The following is a 19670-nucleotide window of genomic DNA, read 5'->3' as shown; positions in this document are numbered from 1 at the left end:
AGCATCCTAACTCCGAGTGCAGTGGAGTCCAAGATGTGCAAGTTGTCTGAAATTGAAGGAAACAGGGCTTTTAAATAATCTGCATATTTTAGAGCATACACATTTGTATATTCTAAAGGTGTTCTGTGAACTGCAGTATCAGTAGCTGACAAAAGGCAACTCCAAGCGTTAGACTCTGATGCTGGGAAGGATTGGGGGCGGGAGGAGAAGGGGAAGACAGAGAATGAGATGGCTGGATGGCATCACCGACTCGATGGACATGACTTTGAGTGAACTCCGGGAGTTGGTGATGGACAGGGAGGCCTGGTGTGCTGTGATTCATGGGGTGGCAAAGAGTCGGTCACGACTGAGCGACTGAACTGAACTGAACCAATGATACAAAGGGTAGCGAGGTGGGGACTGTGAAGGCCTAGGCCCACGTGCAAGCTTGCCATCCACAACTGTCGATTCCCAGTGGTCCTCCCACAGACTGTGCACCAGCAAAAGCGTTGGCTGTTTGTGGCACGGCAAGGCCACCGTACACCAAGGGTACGCTATGCCAGCAAGCGGAACCCCAAAGCCTGACGACAGGTGTGATGGGTGACCCTACACCTGCCTGCGGCGGCGAACCGCTGCCGGGAGTTAGCCGGCATCACCTGACCCTCCGCGGGATTACCGAGAGGTGGTGCGGCGGCGTCTCCCTCACGTGACCGGGCTCGGCGGCGTCGGCCGCGTCACGCTCCGCGCAAAGCTCTGGGTCGGTCAAGGTCTGCGCCTGCGCCGGCTGGCAGGCCCACAAACCTGCCGGCGGGCCGCTACCAGGCGTGGAAGCCGGGCGCCCGCGGCGATGGGTGAGTGGGGAGGCAGGCGAAAGGAAACCACGGGGTTCCCGCGGCCTCCACGTGGAGTGAGTGGAAGCACGGAGGAGGCTCTGAGGAGGCCGTCTGCCCGGCCCTCCGGCGCGCTTGCTGGGCGCCCACCCCCGTCCGCGCGCGCGCACTGCCTCCCCTCGGTGCGCCCCGCTGTTCCCGCGCGCGCCGTCCCGGGTGGGGTCCGCAGTCGCCGGGGCCGGCTCTGCGCCCCCTGCCCTGCCGCCCGCCATCGGGCTTTTTCGGGCCAAGGGCGCCGTCGGGCTGCGGGGACGAGCCTTTTCGGCAGAGGAGGCTGTGCGTTCATTTGGGCGCGCCCCGGGCGGGGAGGTGCCTCCCGGCGAGCCCTGAGAGCTGGGTGGGGAGGGGCCGGGCTTTGCCTGAGTCCTGGGAGAGCGGCGCTGGGACCGCTGAAGGGCCCCTGCCATCTCGGGGCCTGGGATTCCAGGACGTCTGGTTCCGTTGAATGTCAGGGACTGGAGAGGCCTGGACGATCCCGTCCACTCCCCTCCCCTGCCCGTTAACCACAGAGCGGGGAAATGGACGCCAGGGGAGCGGTAAGTTCAGTCACCCGGCCAAACAATGCTTGTTCTGCGACACCATGTTGCTTCGCGTTGCGAGAAACTCCGTTGTACTAGGCTGGGTTTTTTTGGTGATGGTGGGGAAGTGGGGGTGGGCATTGTTGTCAATCGAAAATCTCTGTACCAGTTATTAAGTTTATTTAGGTGGAGCGTGTCGATGCCTCAGCTGTATTTACTCTTTTCTTTTTTACCCCTTACAGCTATACACATCTGGTTTTAATCCCTACCTGCAAGCAGTGAACAGAAGCCCTTAAAGAAACTCTGTAGTGCCCTTGTTTTGAAAGAATTCCATGAAATCAAAAGGTGTCAGGACTGGTTGGGCCCGCTAGTGGTTCCAGAGCACAGGTTAGGCGCTTTGGATCTGGAGTCACCTCGAGTGCATCCCAGGGAAAGATCACAAGCTGTTACGTTTAAGAGGGCGTGGCTTTATCTGCTCTCTCCTTTGGTAGATTAAAGTTAGCCCAAAGAAGTGGAATTTTTAAATTATAGACATTGCTTTGTATTTATAGTAGCAAGATAGTGTCCTAACTAGGACTAGAACCCAGATTAATCTTGCTCTGAATGCTGACTCAGACCTGCTGACTTGTGGGAGTCAACATCCTCTGAGAATTACAGTTGCTTTCTCCCCAGTTTTTGCACAAAGACCTTTGTGCTGGATCACATCTCGGCCTTATCCCGTGGGCTGTAAATTACAGTGAGCGTTTAGACTTTACACTGTTTTCTTCTGCCACAGAAGTTTGATTGACACTTGGAGTTTAATGAAAGTCAGCTTAATTAACTTTGTTTCCTAATGTTGACATAGGTTGAGTGTTTTAGGTAGCAGACAAATGTAAAATTATGGCAAATAAGTTTTGCAATAAATTGTAAAGAATTATTATCCATGTTAAAGAATTTAAATATATAGATCAGTTTAGCAAAGAAATTTAGTCATATTCTCACTCTAGATAAACATGCAAAATTTTAAATTTTGCTACAGAAGAATATCCTGCACACTAGCCTGCCTTCTGTTGCTGAATTGAGAACCTGTTCACACTGGTGTGTAGGATGAAATGAGGGAGAAAGCTGTAAATCTGTGAAGTCTGGAAAGATTTCATAATGTTCCTTTTTCCTAAGTCCAGGCTCATTTTTTAAAAATCTGAAACCCTAAATGTACACATGTTCTTCAGATTTCTTAAAATAATTCAGTACAGTAGTCAAGGAATGACTGGCTTCTGTTAGCCACAGTTTTCTGTTTGTTTAATAACAGACCCAAAGAGTCATGACAAAACTAATTGAAGTACTTTAATTTACAAAATTTTGTAAAGTAATGCAAGTACCATTCCAGTATTTAAGAGTAAACATGAACAAACTTCTGTTGTTCAGGTGTACAAGTATCTTGGTTTGTGTTATCAAGGATGTATATTGTTAAACAGCTTGTAGTTTGTGACTTTATAATTTAGATTGTTATGTGTTCTGTATGTAAAAATGAAATTTTTTTACATTTGCATATTTCACTGTGTTATGGCATAATAACATACATGAATCTGGATGTTTTTGTTGATTTTAACATTGGTTATTCCTGAAACTGAAGAAGAGCAAAGCATTACATGGATATAAAGTATTTCTATGCTAAGTTGTTTTTAAAATGTTGGTTAATCTTAGATTGACAAGTGTAGTTCTAGTAAGAGTTTGAACTCATGTCTGGCAGCTGAAACGATAAGAAGAAAGGATATAGAAGACTGATCGATTAATAATTATCAAACTCTATGCCCTGGCAAACTTCTCAAACATCTATAGGACAAATTTTCTTTAAATAAAAATGCTGTTGACACCTTTAATTCGCTAAGAGCACAAAATGTAATAGATCTGTTTTAAACAAATTAAAAAACTCTGTTTTTTTTTTTTCCAGTTCTCCCAAAGTCAGGTTTATGCATACCTGCAAAAGTTGTGTGTGAAGGACAGCTGTCATACATACAGATCATATCCTGAATTAAGGGAGACATCTGTTGAAAGAGTTAACACAGTCAGCAACAGGTTCAGTTCAGTTCAGTCGCTCAGTCGTGTCCGACTCCTTGCGACCCCATGAATCACAGCACGCCAGGCCTCCCTGTCCATCACCAGCTCCCGGAGTTCACTCAAACCCATGTCCATAGAGTAGAAACAGGTTAACAGGTTTAAAAATTGAGTCTTCAAATGCTCCATGGCACAATGCCAGTACTATATAAATTACTTTTGGTATGAGGGAGAAAGTCATAGAGCTTTAATCAAAAGTGCTTTTTCAGAAAAAAAGTCGAAACAGTGCAATTAGCAGGTCACGGAAGCCCTGCTAGATACCAGACCTGCAGCTTCTCATATCTGTGCTGGAAAATCCTATTTTTCCTGGATAGACTAAAAGTTCAGAACAAAACAGGGACATTTTAACATTTCTGGCTTCATTTTAAGATCTCAGTTTCTTTCCCCCTCAGTCTGTATTTCAGCATGATCCGGCAGAAAGATAGCCACTTTGAAAAGTCTGTGTTTTATTTTCTTTCTGTGGCAAGACTGTTACGGAGCCTGGATACTTCAGGCTTGTGTACATCCTTGACCAGTGTCCCAATGTGGTCAAAAAACTTAGCAGTGGACTTGGTGAACTTGGCTGCTTGCTGCTACTTTGTTCTCCCACTGATGAAGGTCAGCCTCAAGGTGTTTTTGTCATTGAACCTTTTCAGACGGTAGGGTAGTTATCAGGTATCAAGGTTCATCTGTGTAGGATCTTTCCTACACAAGAAACATTCTCTTTTCCTGAGCATAAATTAAAGGTATGCTGTGATGCACGAACCCTAAACAGGCCTGGACTCTGGAAAGGGTGCATGTCATCCCAAATGAAAGCCACTGAACTGAAGAACAGGAGATGATACAGATGGTAAGGTGACCACCAATTAGACCAAAACTCTCCATGGAATGGCTTAAAAAGTAATAGTAAAGGTTTTTCTTAAAGCAAAAGACATAGCCTTGAACACTCAAATTATGAAACAAAGAATACATAAAAATAAGAAAATTCCCTTCAAGAAATTAGAAGAAAATAAACCCAGAGCAGGAGAAATAAGATGATAAAGAAGAAAAACAAAATTTTTGAAAACCGAAACATAGTAAAATTGGTAAATTTAAGAACTGTTTTTTTGCTGTGATGAAAGAAATGTGAATTAGGTAAACTGGCTACCCTGCTCAAGAAAAAAGGGAATATAGACACGCAAGATTAAAAGTGTTCTTTTAAATAACAAGTGCTTTATAAAACTAAATAAATCAGACTTTTTTTGTTCTGTCTAGGGAAATCCAGTTATCACAGTTGACTCTGGAAAGTGAACCTAACAGACCAGTAACAATGGAAGAAATTGAGAAGGTCTTTGTAAAGCTACCATCCCCCAAAACACCGGGCCCAGGTGGTGTTTCAGGTGAATTCTTTTAACTTTCAAGAAAAAGATAATTATGATAAGATTTAAATTGTTCACCAGAAGGAAAAATGACAGAATTCTTTTACAGAGGGAATGGAATGTTGACATCGGAACTTTACATGAAGGTAGTACTGAAATTGGAAACTCAGTATGTTATGAATAATGATGTGAAATTTTAAAATATTAGCCAACTGTAGTGGTACATTAAAGGAATATTTCACTATGGCCAAGTGGGATTGCAAGGGTGACAAATTGTCAAGCAATGCACTAACGTATATATCAAACAGATACATCAGAAAAGAACAATAGTACTTTATCCTTGTTGAGCCATCTGTTGTGCTATAGATTACTTTCCTGGGTGCTTCCTATGTATTTATTCAATTACTTGGCTGGCCTGTGAGGTAGATAGCATTTTAATTTTATAAACAAGGAAACTAAGCCATAGGGACATGAAGTAACTTGCTGAAAGTCACACAGTAGATACATAGTTCAACCAGGATTTGAACCCAGGAACCCAGGCAATTATCTGTACCTGTTAAATGTTACACTGGCTCTGTCTCTAGGGTCCATAGGATCCTCTCAGTAGCTTCCTGAAAGCAACTGACCAGAGTTCAAGATAGATTCCTAGCGTAGTGGTGGTGGAAAAGGGTGGAGGTGATTGTAAAATAGGAATAAATGTGTATTCCCTTCTCATGTTTGAAAAAACTAAGAGGCCCTTATTAGTTGATTATTAGTGGCCAAAGCAAAAACAACACCTAGTTGTGGATGTGATGGGTAATAGAAGTAAAGTCTGATGCTGTAAAGAGAAATATTGCATAGGAACCTGGAATGTTAGGTCCATGAATCAGGGCAAATTGGAAGTGGTCAAACAGGAGATGGCAAGAGTGAACATCAACATTTTAGGAATCAGTGAACTAAAATGGACTGGAATGGGTGAACTTAACTCATATGACCATTATATCTAGTACTGTGGAAAAGAATCCCTTACAAGAAATGGAGTAGCCATCATAGTCAACAAAAAAGTCCAAAATGCAGTACTCGGATGCAGTCTCAAAAACGACAGAATGATCTCTGTTTGTTTCCAAGGTAAACCATTCAGTATCACAGTAATCCAAGTCTATGCCCTGACCAGTAATGCTGTAGAGGCTGAAGTTGAAAGGTTCTATGAAGACCTACAAGACCTTCTAGAACTAACACCCAAAAAAGTTGTCCTTTTCATTATAGGGGACTGGAATGCAAAAGTAGGAAGTCAAGAGCTACCTGGAGTAACAGGCAAATTTGCCCTTGGAGTACAAAACGAAGCAGGTCAAAGGCTAACAGAGTCTTGCGAAGAGAACACACTGGTCATAGCAAACACCCTCTTCCAACAACACAAGAGAAGACTCTACACATGGACATCACCAGATAGTCAATATCAAAATCAGATTTATTATATTCTTTGCAGCCAAAGATGGAGAAGCTGAATACAGTCAGCAGGAACAAGACCAGGGGCTGACTGTGGCTCAGATCATGAACTCCTTATTGCCAAATTCAGACTTAAATCGAATAAAGTAGGGAAAACCACTAGACCATTCAGGTGTGACCTGAATCAAATCCCTTATGATTATACAGTGAAAGTGACAAATACATTCAAGAGATTAACTAGACCTGATAGAGTGCCTGAAGAACTATGAACAGAGGTTCATGACATTGTATAGGAGGCAGTGATCAAGACTGTCCCCAAGAAAAAGAAATGCGAAAAGGAAAGGTGGTTGTCTGAGGAGGCCTTACAAATAGCTGAGAAAAGGAGAGAAGCGAAAGGTAATAGAGAAAAGGAAAGATATACCCATTTGCAGAGTTCCAAATAATAGCAAAGAGAGATAAGAAAGCCTTCCTTAGCAATCAGTGCAAGTTCAAGTTCAGTCGCTCAGTGGTGTCCAGCTCTCCGCGACCCCATGAATCACAGCACGGCAGGCCTCCCTGTCCATCACCAACTCCCGGAGTTCACTCAAACTCATGTCCACAGAGTCGGTGATGCCATCCAGCCATCTCATTCTCTGTCGTCCCCTTCTCCTCCCGCCCCCAACCTTTCCCAGCATCAGAGTCTTTTCCAGTGAGTCAACTCGTCTCATGAGGTGGCCAAAGTATTGAAGTTTCAGCTTCGGCATCAGTCCTTCCAATGAATGCCCAGGATGGATCTCCCTTAGAATGGACTGGTTGGATCTCCTTGTGGTACAAGGGACTAAGAGTCTTCTCCAACACCATAGTTCAAAAGCATCAATTCTTCGGTGATCAGCTTTCCTCACAGTCCAACTCTCACATCCATACATGACCACAGGAAAAACCATAGCCTTGACTAGACGGACCTTTGTTGGCAAAGTAATGTCTCAGCTTTTTAATATATTATCAAGGTTGGTCATAACTTTCCTTCCAAGGAGTAAGCGTCTTTTAATTTCATGGCTGCAGTCAGCATCTGCAGTGATTTTGGAGCCCAAAAAAATAAAGTCTGACACTGTTTCCACTGTTTTTCCATCTATTTCCCATGAAGTGATGGGACCAGATGCCATGATCTTTGTTTTCTGAATGTTGAGCTTCAAGCCAACCTTTTCACTCTCCTCTTTCACTTTCATCAAGAGGCTCTTGAGTTCCTCTTCACTTTCTGCCATAAGGGTGGTGTCATCTGCATATCTGAGGTTATTGATATTTCTCCCGGCAATCTTGATTCCAGCTTGTGCTTCTTCCAGCCCAGCGTTCCTCATGATGTACTCTGCATATAAATTAAATAAGCAAGGTGACAATATACAGCCTTGACGCACTCCTTTTCCTATTTGGAACCAGTCTGTTGTTCCATGACCAGTTCTGACTGTTGCTTCCTGACCTGCATACAGGTTTCTCAAGAGGCAGGTCAGGTGGTCTGGGATTCCCATCTCTTTCAGAATGTTCCACAGTTTATTGTGATCCACAGTCAAAGGCTTTGGCATAGTCAATGAAGCAGAAATAGATGCTCTTCTGGAACTCTCTTGCTTTCTCCATGATCCAGCGGATGTTGGCAATTTGATCTCTGGTGCCTCTGCCTTTTCTAAAACCCGCTTGAACATCTGGGAGTTCATGGTTCACATATTGCTGAAGCCTGGCTTGGAGAATTTTGAGCATGACTTTACTAGCGTGTGAAATGAGTGCAATTGTGTGGTAGTTTGAGCATTGTTTGGCATTGCCTTTCTTTGGGATTGGAATGAAGACTGACCTTTTCCAGTCCTGTGGCCACTGCTGAGTTTTCCAAATTTGCTGGCATATTGAGTGCAGCACTTTCACAGCATCATCTTTCAAGATTTGAAATAGCTCAACTGGAATTCCATCACCTCCACTAGCTTTGTTCGTAGTGATGCTTTCTAAGGCCCACTTGACTTCACATTCCAAGATGTCTGGCTCTAGGTCAGTGATCACGTTATCGTGATTATCTTGGTCGTGAAGATCATTTTTGTACAGTTCTTCTGTGTATTCTTGCCACCTCTTCTTAGTATCTTCTGCTTCTGTTAGGTCCATACCATTTCTGTCCTTTATTGAGCCCATCTTTGCATGAAAAGTTCCCTTGGAATCTCTAATTTTCTTGAAGAGATCTCTTGTTTTTCCTATTCTGTTGTTTTCCTCTATTTCTCTGCATTGATCACTGAGGAAGGCTTTCTTATCTCTCCTTGCTATGCAAAGAAATCACTACAAACTGTGGAAAATTCTTCCAGAAATGGGAATACCAGACCACCTGACGTGCCTCTTGAGAAATCTGTATACAGGTCAAGAAGCAACAGAACTGGGCATGGAACAACAGACTGGTTCCAAGTCGGGAAAGGAGTACATAAAAGCTGTATATTGTCACTCTCCTTATTTAACTTATATGCAGAGTACACCATGCAAAATGCCGGGCTGGATGAAGCACAGGCTGGAATCAAGATTGCTGGGAGAAATATCAATAACATCAGATGCGCAGATGACACCATCCTTATAGCGGAAAGCGAAGAACTAAAGAGCCTCTTGATGACAGTGAAAGAGGAGAGTAAAAAAGTTGACTTAAAACTCAACATTCAGAAAACTAAGATCATGGCATCTGGTCCCATCACTTCATGGCAAATAGATGGGGAAACAATGGAAACAGTGACATCCTTTATTTTTTTGGGCTCCAAAATCACTGCAGATGGTGACTGCAGCCATAAAATTAAAAGATGCTTGCTCCTTGGAAGAAAAGCTATGACCAACCTAGATAGCATATTAAAAAGCCGAGACATTACTTTACCAACAGAGGTCCATCTAGTCAAAGCTGTGGTTTTTCCAGTGGTCAGGTATGGGTGTGAGAGTTGGACTGTAAAGAAAGCTGAACACTGAAGAATTTATGCTTTTGAACTGTGGTGTTGGAGAAGATTCTTGCCTTTGGACTGCAGGGAGATCCAACCAGTTGATCCTAAAGGAAATCAGTCCTGAATATTCATTGGAAGGACTGATGATGAAGCTGAAACTCCAATACTTTGGCCACCTGTTACGAAGAACCGACTGATCGGAAAAGACCCTGATGCTGGGAAAGACTGAAGGCGGGAGGAGAAGGGGACGGCAGAGGATGAGATGGTTGGATGGCATCACTGACGTGATGGACATAAGTTTGAGTAGGCTCCAGGAGTTGGTGATGGACAGAGAAGCCTGGCGTTCTGTAGTCCATGGGGTCGCAAGGAGTAACATGACTGAGCGACTGAACTGAGTGCTAGAAAAATGGAATCCATTTTTAATGGGAAACAAATTTCCTAGTAAATGGCAGGGAGCAGGGGCTTAAATTATAATTGTAGATGTACTAATTCTTAGAATAACTACAGAGTGAAGTGTTGGGGTTACAGTGTAATTTGTCAGATGAAATTGTGTAATAGCTCTGGGAAGACGTTCTCCACTTCATGTTTGCAGCCCAGTCCTAAAGATGGACAGGGAGAGATGGTAAACAGGTTACTTAAGTGGGAACAAATTTTATATGGTCCAGTTGATCAGTGAATATTCTTGTATCGTGATGACTTGTTTCCCCACATAAACTTGAAACTCCTAGGACTTGGGTAATAAACAGTCAGATGATAAGAACTTCATGTTCCTCAAACCAAAAGCCAGTGTCATGCTTCACATACTGGAATTCCCACAAATGTCAGAGTGTAAGGATGTTTACTGTTAACCATAGTTCAATTTTGTTCAGAAAGTACATGCCAATCCGATAAGAAAGATGCATACTATAAAGGAGAAGGCAAAGTTATTTGATGTTTTAGGTAGTGGAAACGAGCAGATCCACCAAAAAAACTGCGAAATAGAGGCTGTTGGCCGCCTTTAACCTTAATACGCAGAAACTGGTAACTGTTTCATACGCAGACAAAGAGCAGAAAATTAATGGGAAGAAAATAACTTTCATAATAGGGACTGAAAAGGTAAAATACCTGGTCATGAGAAATTTCAAGATCTGTGAACAAAATTTTAAATGCTGCTAAGGTTTCTAAAAAGTAAATAGGAAGAAAGCACATCCTTGTACAGTTATTTGTTGTTGTTTTTTTAAAGGTTCAATTTAGAGAAAGTGAGTTATTTAAATTTATAAAGTCACTTCTATGAAATACCAGGATTTTGGGGAAGGATGTGACAAAAATACACTCAAGTTTACCTGGAAACTTAAAGTGGTAAATGAAAACCACAGAAGTTGTAGAAGGAAGTGTGGATTACTTATAATCCATGGTTATACTTTAAGAATAGTGAAAGCCTTCTATGGAGCACACAAAACCTAGAAGCCAGAATCAGTAAATGTCATATCCATATTGGGAACTTCAGTATCACAAAAATGATACAAAGTGGAGAAGGTATTAGCCACAACTTAGTTAAAATAACTAGGATTGATTTTCTTCAGATACGAAGAACTCTTTGACAAATAAACAAAATGCCTTCAGAAAAATGGATAATGTGAAATTTTACAGTAAAAGAAATTCAGATGGTCAATAAATATGAAAAATACTCAATTTTGATCAAAAAATTTCAGTGACAAATTTTTTTTCACCCATCAGTTGGGCAGAAATTACTGTTTAATACGTGGTGTTGGAAATGGTAGGGTAACTGGGAACTCCATACACTTAATGGAAATGTGAATCACTGTAAGGTTTCTGGGGGCAATTTGGCACAACTTTCAAATTAAAATGTACTGCAGTTTGAGCCCGAAGTCCATTCTAAAGATTTTACCCTACAGATACACTTGTGAGAGCTCACCAGGTGTAATTACAAAGTTGCCCATTGCAGCATTGTTTAAAAGGGAAAAATCAGAAACAGTGACCATAAATAGGAGATAGAATAAATTACATATATCCATTTGATAAACTACTATATGACCATTCAAAACACTGGAGTATCTGCTGCTGTTAGCAAATTTTTAAATGATGGAGAGGTTGGTGGGGATGGGATCAGTGTGTGATTAGAGTCAGGCTGACTAGTAAAGAGGGTTTGTCGGTGGTTCGGCAGGGATGAAAAGGACCTGGGCTAGGACAGTGAGCCTAGAGGAGAGGACATATGTGTATTTCATTAATCACACTTTTATTTTTCTCTTAAGAAATATACATCTTTTTAAAATATGTGTTTTTCAGTTTATTTTATTGAAGCATGGTGATTTACAATGTTATTTTCTACTCTACAGCAAAGTAATTCCATTATCTATCTATATATGTTTATATACATTCTCCTTCGTATTCTTTACCGTTGTGGCTTATCACAGGATATTGAACATAGTTTCCTATGCTATATGGTAGGACCTTGTTTATCCATTCTCTATATAATAGCTTGCATCTGCTAATCCTAAACTGCTGCTCCATCCCTCTGCCAGCCCCCTCAGCAACCGCAGTTTTTATTGCCCCTTTATTCCCCATCGTGACAGTACCAAGCAGCATTTCGAGGTGAGTCCCAGTCCTCCAGCCTCTGCCAGAGGTGACGTTTGTTCAGATGAACACAGTGTTTTGGTGTCCAGGGGTAGTGTAGCTGCTCTGGTGATGGGGGTGAACAGTGAAAAGTTAGGGCCCTGGTGCTGTCTCATTTTACAGGTGTGACCAGGTGACCTCAGGGAGAAGAGTTCCTACTCCTTTTATTACCTTCTTTAAGGCAGGCTTTCCTTGGAGAAGGAAATGGCAGCCTACTCCAGTATTCTTGCCTGGAGAATTCCATGGACAGAGGAGCCTGGCAGGCTTCAGTCCATTGGGCCTGCAGTGGTTTCCAGGCATAATTCTCAACTGAGGGCATTTTTATCTTTTCTAATAGAAATGTGATAGCAAGCCAGCTCCAACTGCAAACAGCCATTGGGCTAGAGTATATAGATGTTACAGTTTCTTCTTCTGTCTTCTGGGAAAAGGGCACACAGATCTCGATATAACATGCCTAAGGAAAATGGTTTGTTTCTGTTGGCTTCACATGAGAAAGGGAAAAAAACAACAACATAATAGCATCAGAGTGTCTTGGGATCATCGTGAGGGTCTCTGGTAACCCAGGTCCTAGCCAGCTTTTGTGTTATTGACTGCCACTCATCCATCTCCCTCCAGAGTAAGCTCCAGCCAGACACACTCCTAAGGAATGTGATGCTGCTGCTCCTTTGATATGGGGCCTCCATCTTAGCCTGTGCTGCCTTTGGCCAAAATGTGCTTCACCCTCACGTACAACCAGAGTCCTAGTCACCTTCCAGAGCCCTGCCCAGAAGCCATAGCCCACCCTGTCTTTCCCTCCAGACAGCTAATTAATGGCCCCTTACTCTGTGCGGCCTTACACCTTGTACATGTTCCTGTGGTTGCATTTATCACACTGGGATCCAGTCATTTGCATGTCGTATCTCCCCTGAGGCCAAGGTCCTTTTTATCCGTAACCTCTGAACGTTACAGGAGTTGAATAAATTGGTTGAATTAAAATCTCTTAGTAGACTGAAGAGACCAGTGTAAAAGCAGGCAAAGAAGAAGAAATTCCTGACAGAAGTAAATGAAAATAACATCTTGATGATGTTATCATACAAGTCTGAATGAAGCAAACAGAAGAACACAGTTCAGAACTCGCTGTGTCCCCAGCATACTACTGGGACATGGCAACTGTACTCTGCAGCTGACTTCTGCCCCAGAGTGAGGGTGCATAGCCATGGCTGGTTATACTTTTGGAAGCTGCCTCAAGGAGGTACAGCAATTTGCCTTTGGTTACTTGGGAACTTTGTCACGTCCCTCTGTCACTGTTGGCCTTTTGTCCTCCTGATTAGACCTTTAGATTTATCACTGTCTCCAACTAATTCAAGTTGAAAAATACAGAAAAGGAAAATATAGCATTATTATGAAATCAGAAAATATAAAACTAGTTTTGGCTTTTCTGTTTCTTATCTAAATATATTAATAAAAACATGATTGTGCCGTGTCAATAAAAGTATTTTCCCTTATTTTTTATTTTTTTCTGTGATACTTTATTGATCAAAAAAAGGACTCACTGCTATCCAACACTTCATTAACACCGTTAAAAATTCGAATTAATATACTGAGCCTTAAATGTAAATACTCCTCTACTTTTAGTGCGTGTATGACATCCTGTCAGTTGGCTGCATCGTCGTTTATGCACTGTGTGCCTTTCTGTTCCACATGTTAATTTTGACTCTATTTCTGTTAAGAGCACTGTTTCAATTGTCCTGTAGTTGAGTCTTTGTGTACCTTTGTGTACCTCTTCCCTAGGCTATATTTGTAGAAGGAAAATTAGAGTCGTGTAGGTGTGTTCTGTGTCTTCTGTCCCATGTCTGTGGCTCCTGCACATGTGAGCTGAACATAGGCTTTCTGATTCTCCGCCTTACTCTGCTCCACCTTCACGTGATGACATTTCTCTTTAACATCTTTTGTCCTAAATGGTTAGCAGTGTACAGCAGCATGTGTGTGGTATGGGGAGGAAAGAACAATAAATTTGTTTGGGAATGGGGGTTGCTTTATTTTGGTCATATGTCAAAGACCTAGATGGTTTTTGTGGCCTATTTTATTCTTGTAATTACTTATAATTGAAACCCTTATATGTATTCTTTTCTAGGTATGTGGTTAAAGAAAAAATGTATCCTAAGATTTACCATCTTAACCAATTTTAAGTATAAATTCAGTAACATTAAGTATATTTATATTGTTATAAAACAGATCTCCAGAAGTTTTTCATCTTGCAGAACTGAAACTATACACATTAGTGAACTAACTCTGTTCCCACCTCCCCCAGCCTCTGGTAACCACCATTCATTCCACTTTTCATCTCTATGAATTTGACTACTTTAGGTACTCGTGTAAGTGAAATTACATGGTTATTTGTCCTTTTATAACTGGTTTATTTTCCCTTATCCTCACAGTTGATTCATGTTGTAGCATGTAACAGGATTTCCTTCCTTTTTAAGGCTACATAATATTCTATAGTACGTATATACCATGTTTTGTTTATATATCCAGACACTGGGGTTGCTTTCACCTCTTGGCTCTGTGAATAGTTCTGTGAACTTGAATGTGCAGAAATCTCTTGGAAGCCCTGCAATGAATTCTTTCGGATGTGTACACAGAAGTGGGATTGATGATGGTATCATATGGTAGTTCTGTTTTTAATTTTTTGAAGAACTGCCATACTGTTTTCCATAGTGGCTGCACTATTTTACATCCCCACTAAACACTTGTTCTTTTTTTTTTTTTAAATAGCAGCTGTCCTAATGAGTATGAGGTCTTCATTTGCATTTCTCTGACAATAAGTGATGTTGAGCATCTTTTTGTATGTCTGTTGGTCATTTTGTATATCTTTGGAGAAATGTCTGTTCATGTCCTTTGCTTGTTTTTAATTAGGTTGTAGATGACTGGCAAGGAATAATCTGAGTTTTTTTAGAAAGCGTATGTATTCCAGGGGTAGGACCTTGCCTTCATTCTATTCAGTGAGCTAAGCCTGTGTATTTAGGCTTCAGATCTTTTACAGCAGCATGGTCTGGTATAGCCAGTCTGTCCCAGGACAGCCTACCAAAGTCACTGCCATCTGTGGTGTGACAACAGGAACCTGAACTCCGGAGGCAGATTTCATTTCAAGATGCTAGCTGCACCAGTTACTAACTGTATCTTGGAAGAAGGGGATATTGGTTTTTCATTTGTAAAGCTGGAAAAGTAATGTTTATGGAGTTTTTGAGAATTAAATATGTGAAAATAGTGTATAGTATATACCTGCAGGCTGTCTTTGACCCTGTTCTCCCAGCCTCTGCTTCACAAAGTATATACTTGCTGTCCCTTACCTGTGTTCCCACAGTAGATATTTATCATAGAAGGTATTACACTGAAGTGATTGTCTACCTTGACAGTCCGCTGTTAGATTGCAAGTTCCTTGTCTTTGAATCTCTAGCACTTAGCAGAGGACCTAGTTTACAGTAGATACTAAGTAAGTGTTAGCAAACAGAATGATTGAATGTGTGTCTTGTTATTTTATTACTTACAAGAGCGCTTTGAATCTGTTTCAGAAGGATAATAGCATGTACCATTATGTAGTTTAGGCATTACATATGATCTAGTCCAGTGGTTCTCAAATTTTTTGGTCCCTTTACAAAGTTAAAAAAATTTTGTAGACCCCCAAATAGCCTTTATTTGTATGGATTAATATTCATGGTCTTAGAAATAAAAACAAAATTTTAAAAGATTTATTAATTCACTTTAGAATAACAGCAGTTAACATAAGCAACACGTTTTCATGAAAAATAATTATTTTCCCTTCCAAAAAATTAATGAGAACTATGTTTTACAGTTTTGTAAGTCTCTTTAATGTCTGGCTTAAAAGGTCAGTGGCATCTCACATCTACCTCCGCATTTGATCTGTTGTGGTAAATTGTTTTGGTTGAAGTATATGCAGAAAATCCAGCCTCACACAGATATGTAGCTGGAAAAGGGAGGACCCCTTGGACTGCTGAAAGGGCCTCAGGCCACCCCCTGCCAAATGTAATAGAGTCTAAAAATTGGAGGAAGGATTAGGGAAATTTTTCATATGTTTATTACTGTATATAAAGGTTTACCTATTATCATTTTGTTGTTTATAGGTTAAAAAAGTCCTTTGTGACGGAGAAAGATCTTAAGCAACATGATGGATTCAGAAGCTCATGAAAAGAGGCCCCCAATCCTAACATCTTCAAAGCAAGATATAGCACCTCATATTGCAAGTGTTAGTGAAATGAAGCATTACCTGTGTGGCTGCTGTGCAGCATTCAACAACATAGCAATCACATTTCCCATTCAGAAGGTCCTCTTTCGGCAACAGCTGTATGGAATCAAAACCCGGGATGCGATACTTCAGTTGAGGAGGGACGGATTTCGAAACTTGTATCGCGGAATCCTCCCCCCGTTAATGCAGAAGACAACCACACTGGCACTTATGTTTGGTCTGTATGAGGATTTATCTTGCCTCCTCCGTAAGCATATCAGTACCCCAGAGTTTGCAACCCGCAGCATGGCCGCGGTCCTTGCAGGGACAACAGAAGCAATTTTCACTCCACTGGAAAGAGTCCAAACATTGCTTCAGGACCACAGGCATCATGACAAATTTACAAACACTTACCAGGCTTTCAAGGCACTGAAATGCCATGGAATTCGAGAGTATTATCGAGGCTTGGTGCCCGTTCTCTTCCGAAACGGATTTAGCAATGTCCTTTTTTTTGGCCTTCGAGGCCCCATAAAGGAGCACCTGCCCACAGCAACGACTCACAGTGCTCACTTGGTCAATGATTTTATCTGTGGAGGCCTGTTGGGTGCCATGTTGGGAATCTTGTTTTTTCCAGTTAATGTTGTAAAAACTCGCATGCAGTCTCAGATTGGCGGGGAATTTCAGTCCTTCCCCAAGGTTTTCCAAAAAATCTGGCTAGAACGGGACAGGAAACTGACAAATCTTTTCCGAGGTGCCCATCTGAATTACCATCGGTCCCTCATCTCTTGGGGCATAATTAATGCGACTTATGAGTTCTTGTTAAAGATTATATGAAAGAAATTGGTTCAGTGCCATTTGTCGACTGAATAGACCTAAGATGGATGCAATTTGGCCTTGTTTCTAATGGGCCAAATACAAATTGGTGTCATAAGTCCAGGGTACAGTGAATTCTGGGCAAAGCTATTTTCCTTAAGCCCCAACAAATTCAGAATAAAAGGTTTCATTAGGAAAATTTAAAGGTTTTTTTTTTGAGAGGGGTGGGATTTTTTAAATCATTATCTGAGAACTTTAGGCTAGTTGCCATGTTACTACCTGTCTCTCTGATAGCTTTTGACAAGGAAACAAACAGCCAAGGTGTGATTCTTTTTTCCAGAAGTCTGTACTGAAACATAAGTGGCCATGACCAGCCAGAGAAAAGGCTCTTAGGGTCCCATGAATTCTCAGGCTTACTTCTGTTACTCCATTTCTTGCTTCTCTGCTCTTAGGAGGAGTTGCAAAGGGTAGTTTTTGTGAACTTAAGTATGTACATGGTAGAACAATGGAGCAGAACAGAGAAGAAAAATAGTTTATTATGTGTAGGCTTTTCATGATAAATTGCTTGTATTTGTTTTTGAAACGAAGCACCTCTTGTGATGGTCATCTGAGTTATTTGTCTAGACATGGTAGACTCAAGCATCTAAGGTTTGCTTTCTAGGGTTGAAAGTTTTCTCTGTAGTTCTGAACGTGACCTTAAACCTTTCCAAAATATTTTTATATTTCACTTATTTCATTGCCAAAAGATCTGGAGACTTAAATTTTGTTAATTTTGTTTCATCCCATTCAGTTTCATATTACAGGTATCTCCCAATTTTCCAGAGTTTCCTTTATGCCACTTTGCTTTTACATAAGACCTGCATTAGTACCTATTTTCACTAACCAAAAGAAGATGATTTTTGCTTTTACAAAAAGTAATTGCTTCTTCACTCTATGCCATTTCGGCTTACAAAAGGTTCCATGGGAATGCAGGGGAAACCTGTAATTGTATTTCAGATCTAGCTCTGCTTAGCTCAACTTCTTTGAATAGTTTTTGCCAACTTAGTGAAGAACTTTGAAGTTTTTTTTTCTTTTTTCCTTTTAGTATTATTTTGTCATTTTCAAGTATCCTATTCTCTTGAAACTCCCTTTAAAAAACAACGGAAGTGCTTCCATTGTATTTTGGAAGTCTATTAATCAGACCTCAGATTTTTTTTTTTTTTTCTGGTTTCTAAGTGTTCCAGAGAAGGAGGAGAGAAAACTTAGGATAACTTTCACCCACAGTGTTAAGCTGTCTTTTTTATTTTACTCTTGGAAATAGAAACTTCCATTTTGGGAACCCAGTTCTACCATTTTACCATTTAAATAGTAAGACCTAAATAAAGATATTTGAAATATTAGTTTTAAATTCTAGAAGTTGGTGATAGCCGGGTAGCATAGTTATCCCTTACCTAACACAAAAATTTGCTTGTCAAAGGAATCAGATTTTAAAATATTTTTTTCCAGATAAAAAAGCAAAGTGGTTCATTCAGTTGGTTTTGAATAAATAGTAAAACATACCAGATATCCTAGAAAAATGGTTTATCAGCTTTTTAAAAATCCACATCTGTAAGTATTATGTAGTTAAGATTGCTTTCTAGCATTTGACATGGGGCAGAGCACCTAGCTTTTATTACCAGCCTTTCATCATTCTGGATAATTGCATGTGAATATGTGCACATGCTGACCAAAATAAAATCAGGGCCTCAAATGGTAGTTTACTCAGTTTCTGGACAGGCAGTCCAAAAAAGATGTTTACCTCTCAGTGCAGGATGGCTGGTCAGGTGACAGGACCATCATCCTTCCAGCTGTGAAGGATCAGGGGGTGTTGTCAAGTGTTTGCCAGGTGGTAATGAAGCTCACCAGCTTTACAGAGGCTCTTTGGGAATGTTGTGCTGGAAATGGCAGTTTATTTTAGAAACCGAGGTGCAGGTGTAAGGATTTGAGAAAATAAGAACTTAACTCCAAATAAATGAGAATAGCATCTTTTGGCCTATGGAACAGAGTCAGGATTTAAAACATTGAATTTCAGGGATGGGCGGCAAAGGCACTGTGGTGCCTGAACCTCTCGTTCTCTTGTGTGTCCCGCACTCCCGGGCATATCTGGGTGCTCAGCATATGGTGGGTGAGTCAGCCTGCGGTCACGCCCTGGCCCTGCAGGTGGACTCTACTGGCGTTCAGTTCTACAGGGCTTCCTTTTGCCCATACACTCCACGTAGGTGATAGGAATCTAAATTCTAAAGCACTTTTGTGAAATAGAAGTGAAGTGAGAATTGGAAGGCTGCTTTGGTTTCTGCTATCTCAAACATGTGGCATTTAAAAACAATAAATATTTTTTAATGAATTTAACTCACTTTATTGATTTCTTTGTCACTTTTTACAGCTTTTGAAGACCAAACTGTCAGTACATTACCAGGGATGGTTTTGTCTTGTCCTATAGTTTCTTAAATCTGACAGAAAACTCAGCAGAACTTGTGGTAGCCAACAGCTTTGTCTGAAATTTAAAAGAAGTCAAAATGTGTTATTAGTAAGTAAGAGATTCTAACTATTGTTTTTACCTTCAGTGTGAACTAGTATGGTAATAATTTTGAAAAGGCAAATAATGATCGAATGACTTTATCTGAAAAGCTTTAAAAGTGGCCTTTGTGTTACATATGTGGTGCAGATGGCTCAGAGCACAGGGCAGTTTGGGTCTTGCCTCCTATACTTCATTCTGATGCCACCAAAAATATGTTATAGATTCTATACTTAACACCCTTGGAGTGGTATGAGCCCTCAGGACTGCACTACAAAGTAAACACAACCTCTCCATGGTGGCAAGTGTGTCTTTGTTTCTTTTG

At 41.1% G+C, this 19670-nt stretch overlaps 1 protein-coding gene across 5 annotated transcripts; it reads left to right on the top strand.

Annotated features, from left to right (window-relative positions):
* Positions 1-538: 538 nt before the first annotated feature.
* On the top strand, positions 539-19179 carry SLC25A51 (solute carrier family 25 member 51). 5 transcript variants are annotated; one of them, XM_055427084.2, is made up of 4 exons: positions 539-830; positions 1630-1774; positions 4715-4839; positions 15899-19179. In XM_055427084.2, the coding sequence occupies exon 4, from the start codon at positions 15940-15942 to the stop codon at positions 16831-16833; it is 894 nt and encodes a 297-aa protein (XP_055283059.1). In that variant the 5' UTR covers positions 539-830; positions 1630-1774; positions 4715-4839; positions 15899-15939; the 3' UTR covers positions 16834-19179. The 5 variants fall into 5 exon arrangements, with proteins under 5 accessions (XP_055283059.1, XP_055283060.1, XP_055283057.1 ...); XM_055427085.2 differs by lacking the exon at positions 1630-1774 and having other exon boundaries at positions 4715-4827; XM_055427082.2 differs by lacking the exon at positions 1630-1774.
* The last annotated feature ends 491 nt before the right edge of the window (positions 19180-19670 follow it).

Source organism: Moschus berezovskii, chromosome 7, assembly GCF_049115385.1.
Source record: "Moschus berezovskii isolate FMDL1 chromosome 7, NW_MosBer_1.0, whole genome shotgun sequence".
In the NCBI taxonomy this organism is placed as follows: domain Eukaryota; kingdom Metazoa; phylum Chordata; class Mammalia; order Artiodactyla; family Moschidae; genus Moschus; species Moschus berezovskii.
The sequence above is the reverse complement of the archived record's forward strand: the minus strand, read 5'-3'. Positions and strand labels throughout refer to the sequence as shown.

Excerpts from the sequence above, each read along its gene's own strand:
- SLC25A51 (XM_088837986.1), top strand. The coding sequence starts at position 15,940 with ATGATGGATTCAGAAGCTCATGAAAAGAGGCCCCCAATCCTAACATCT.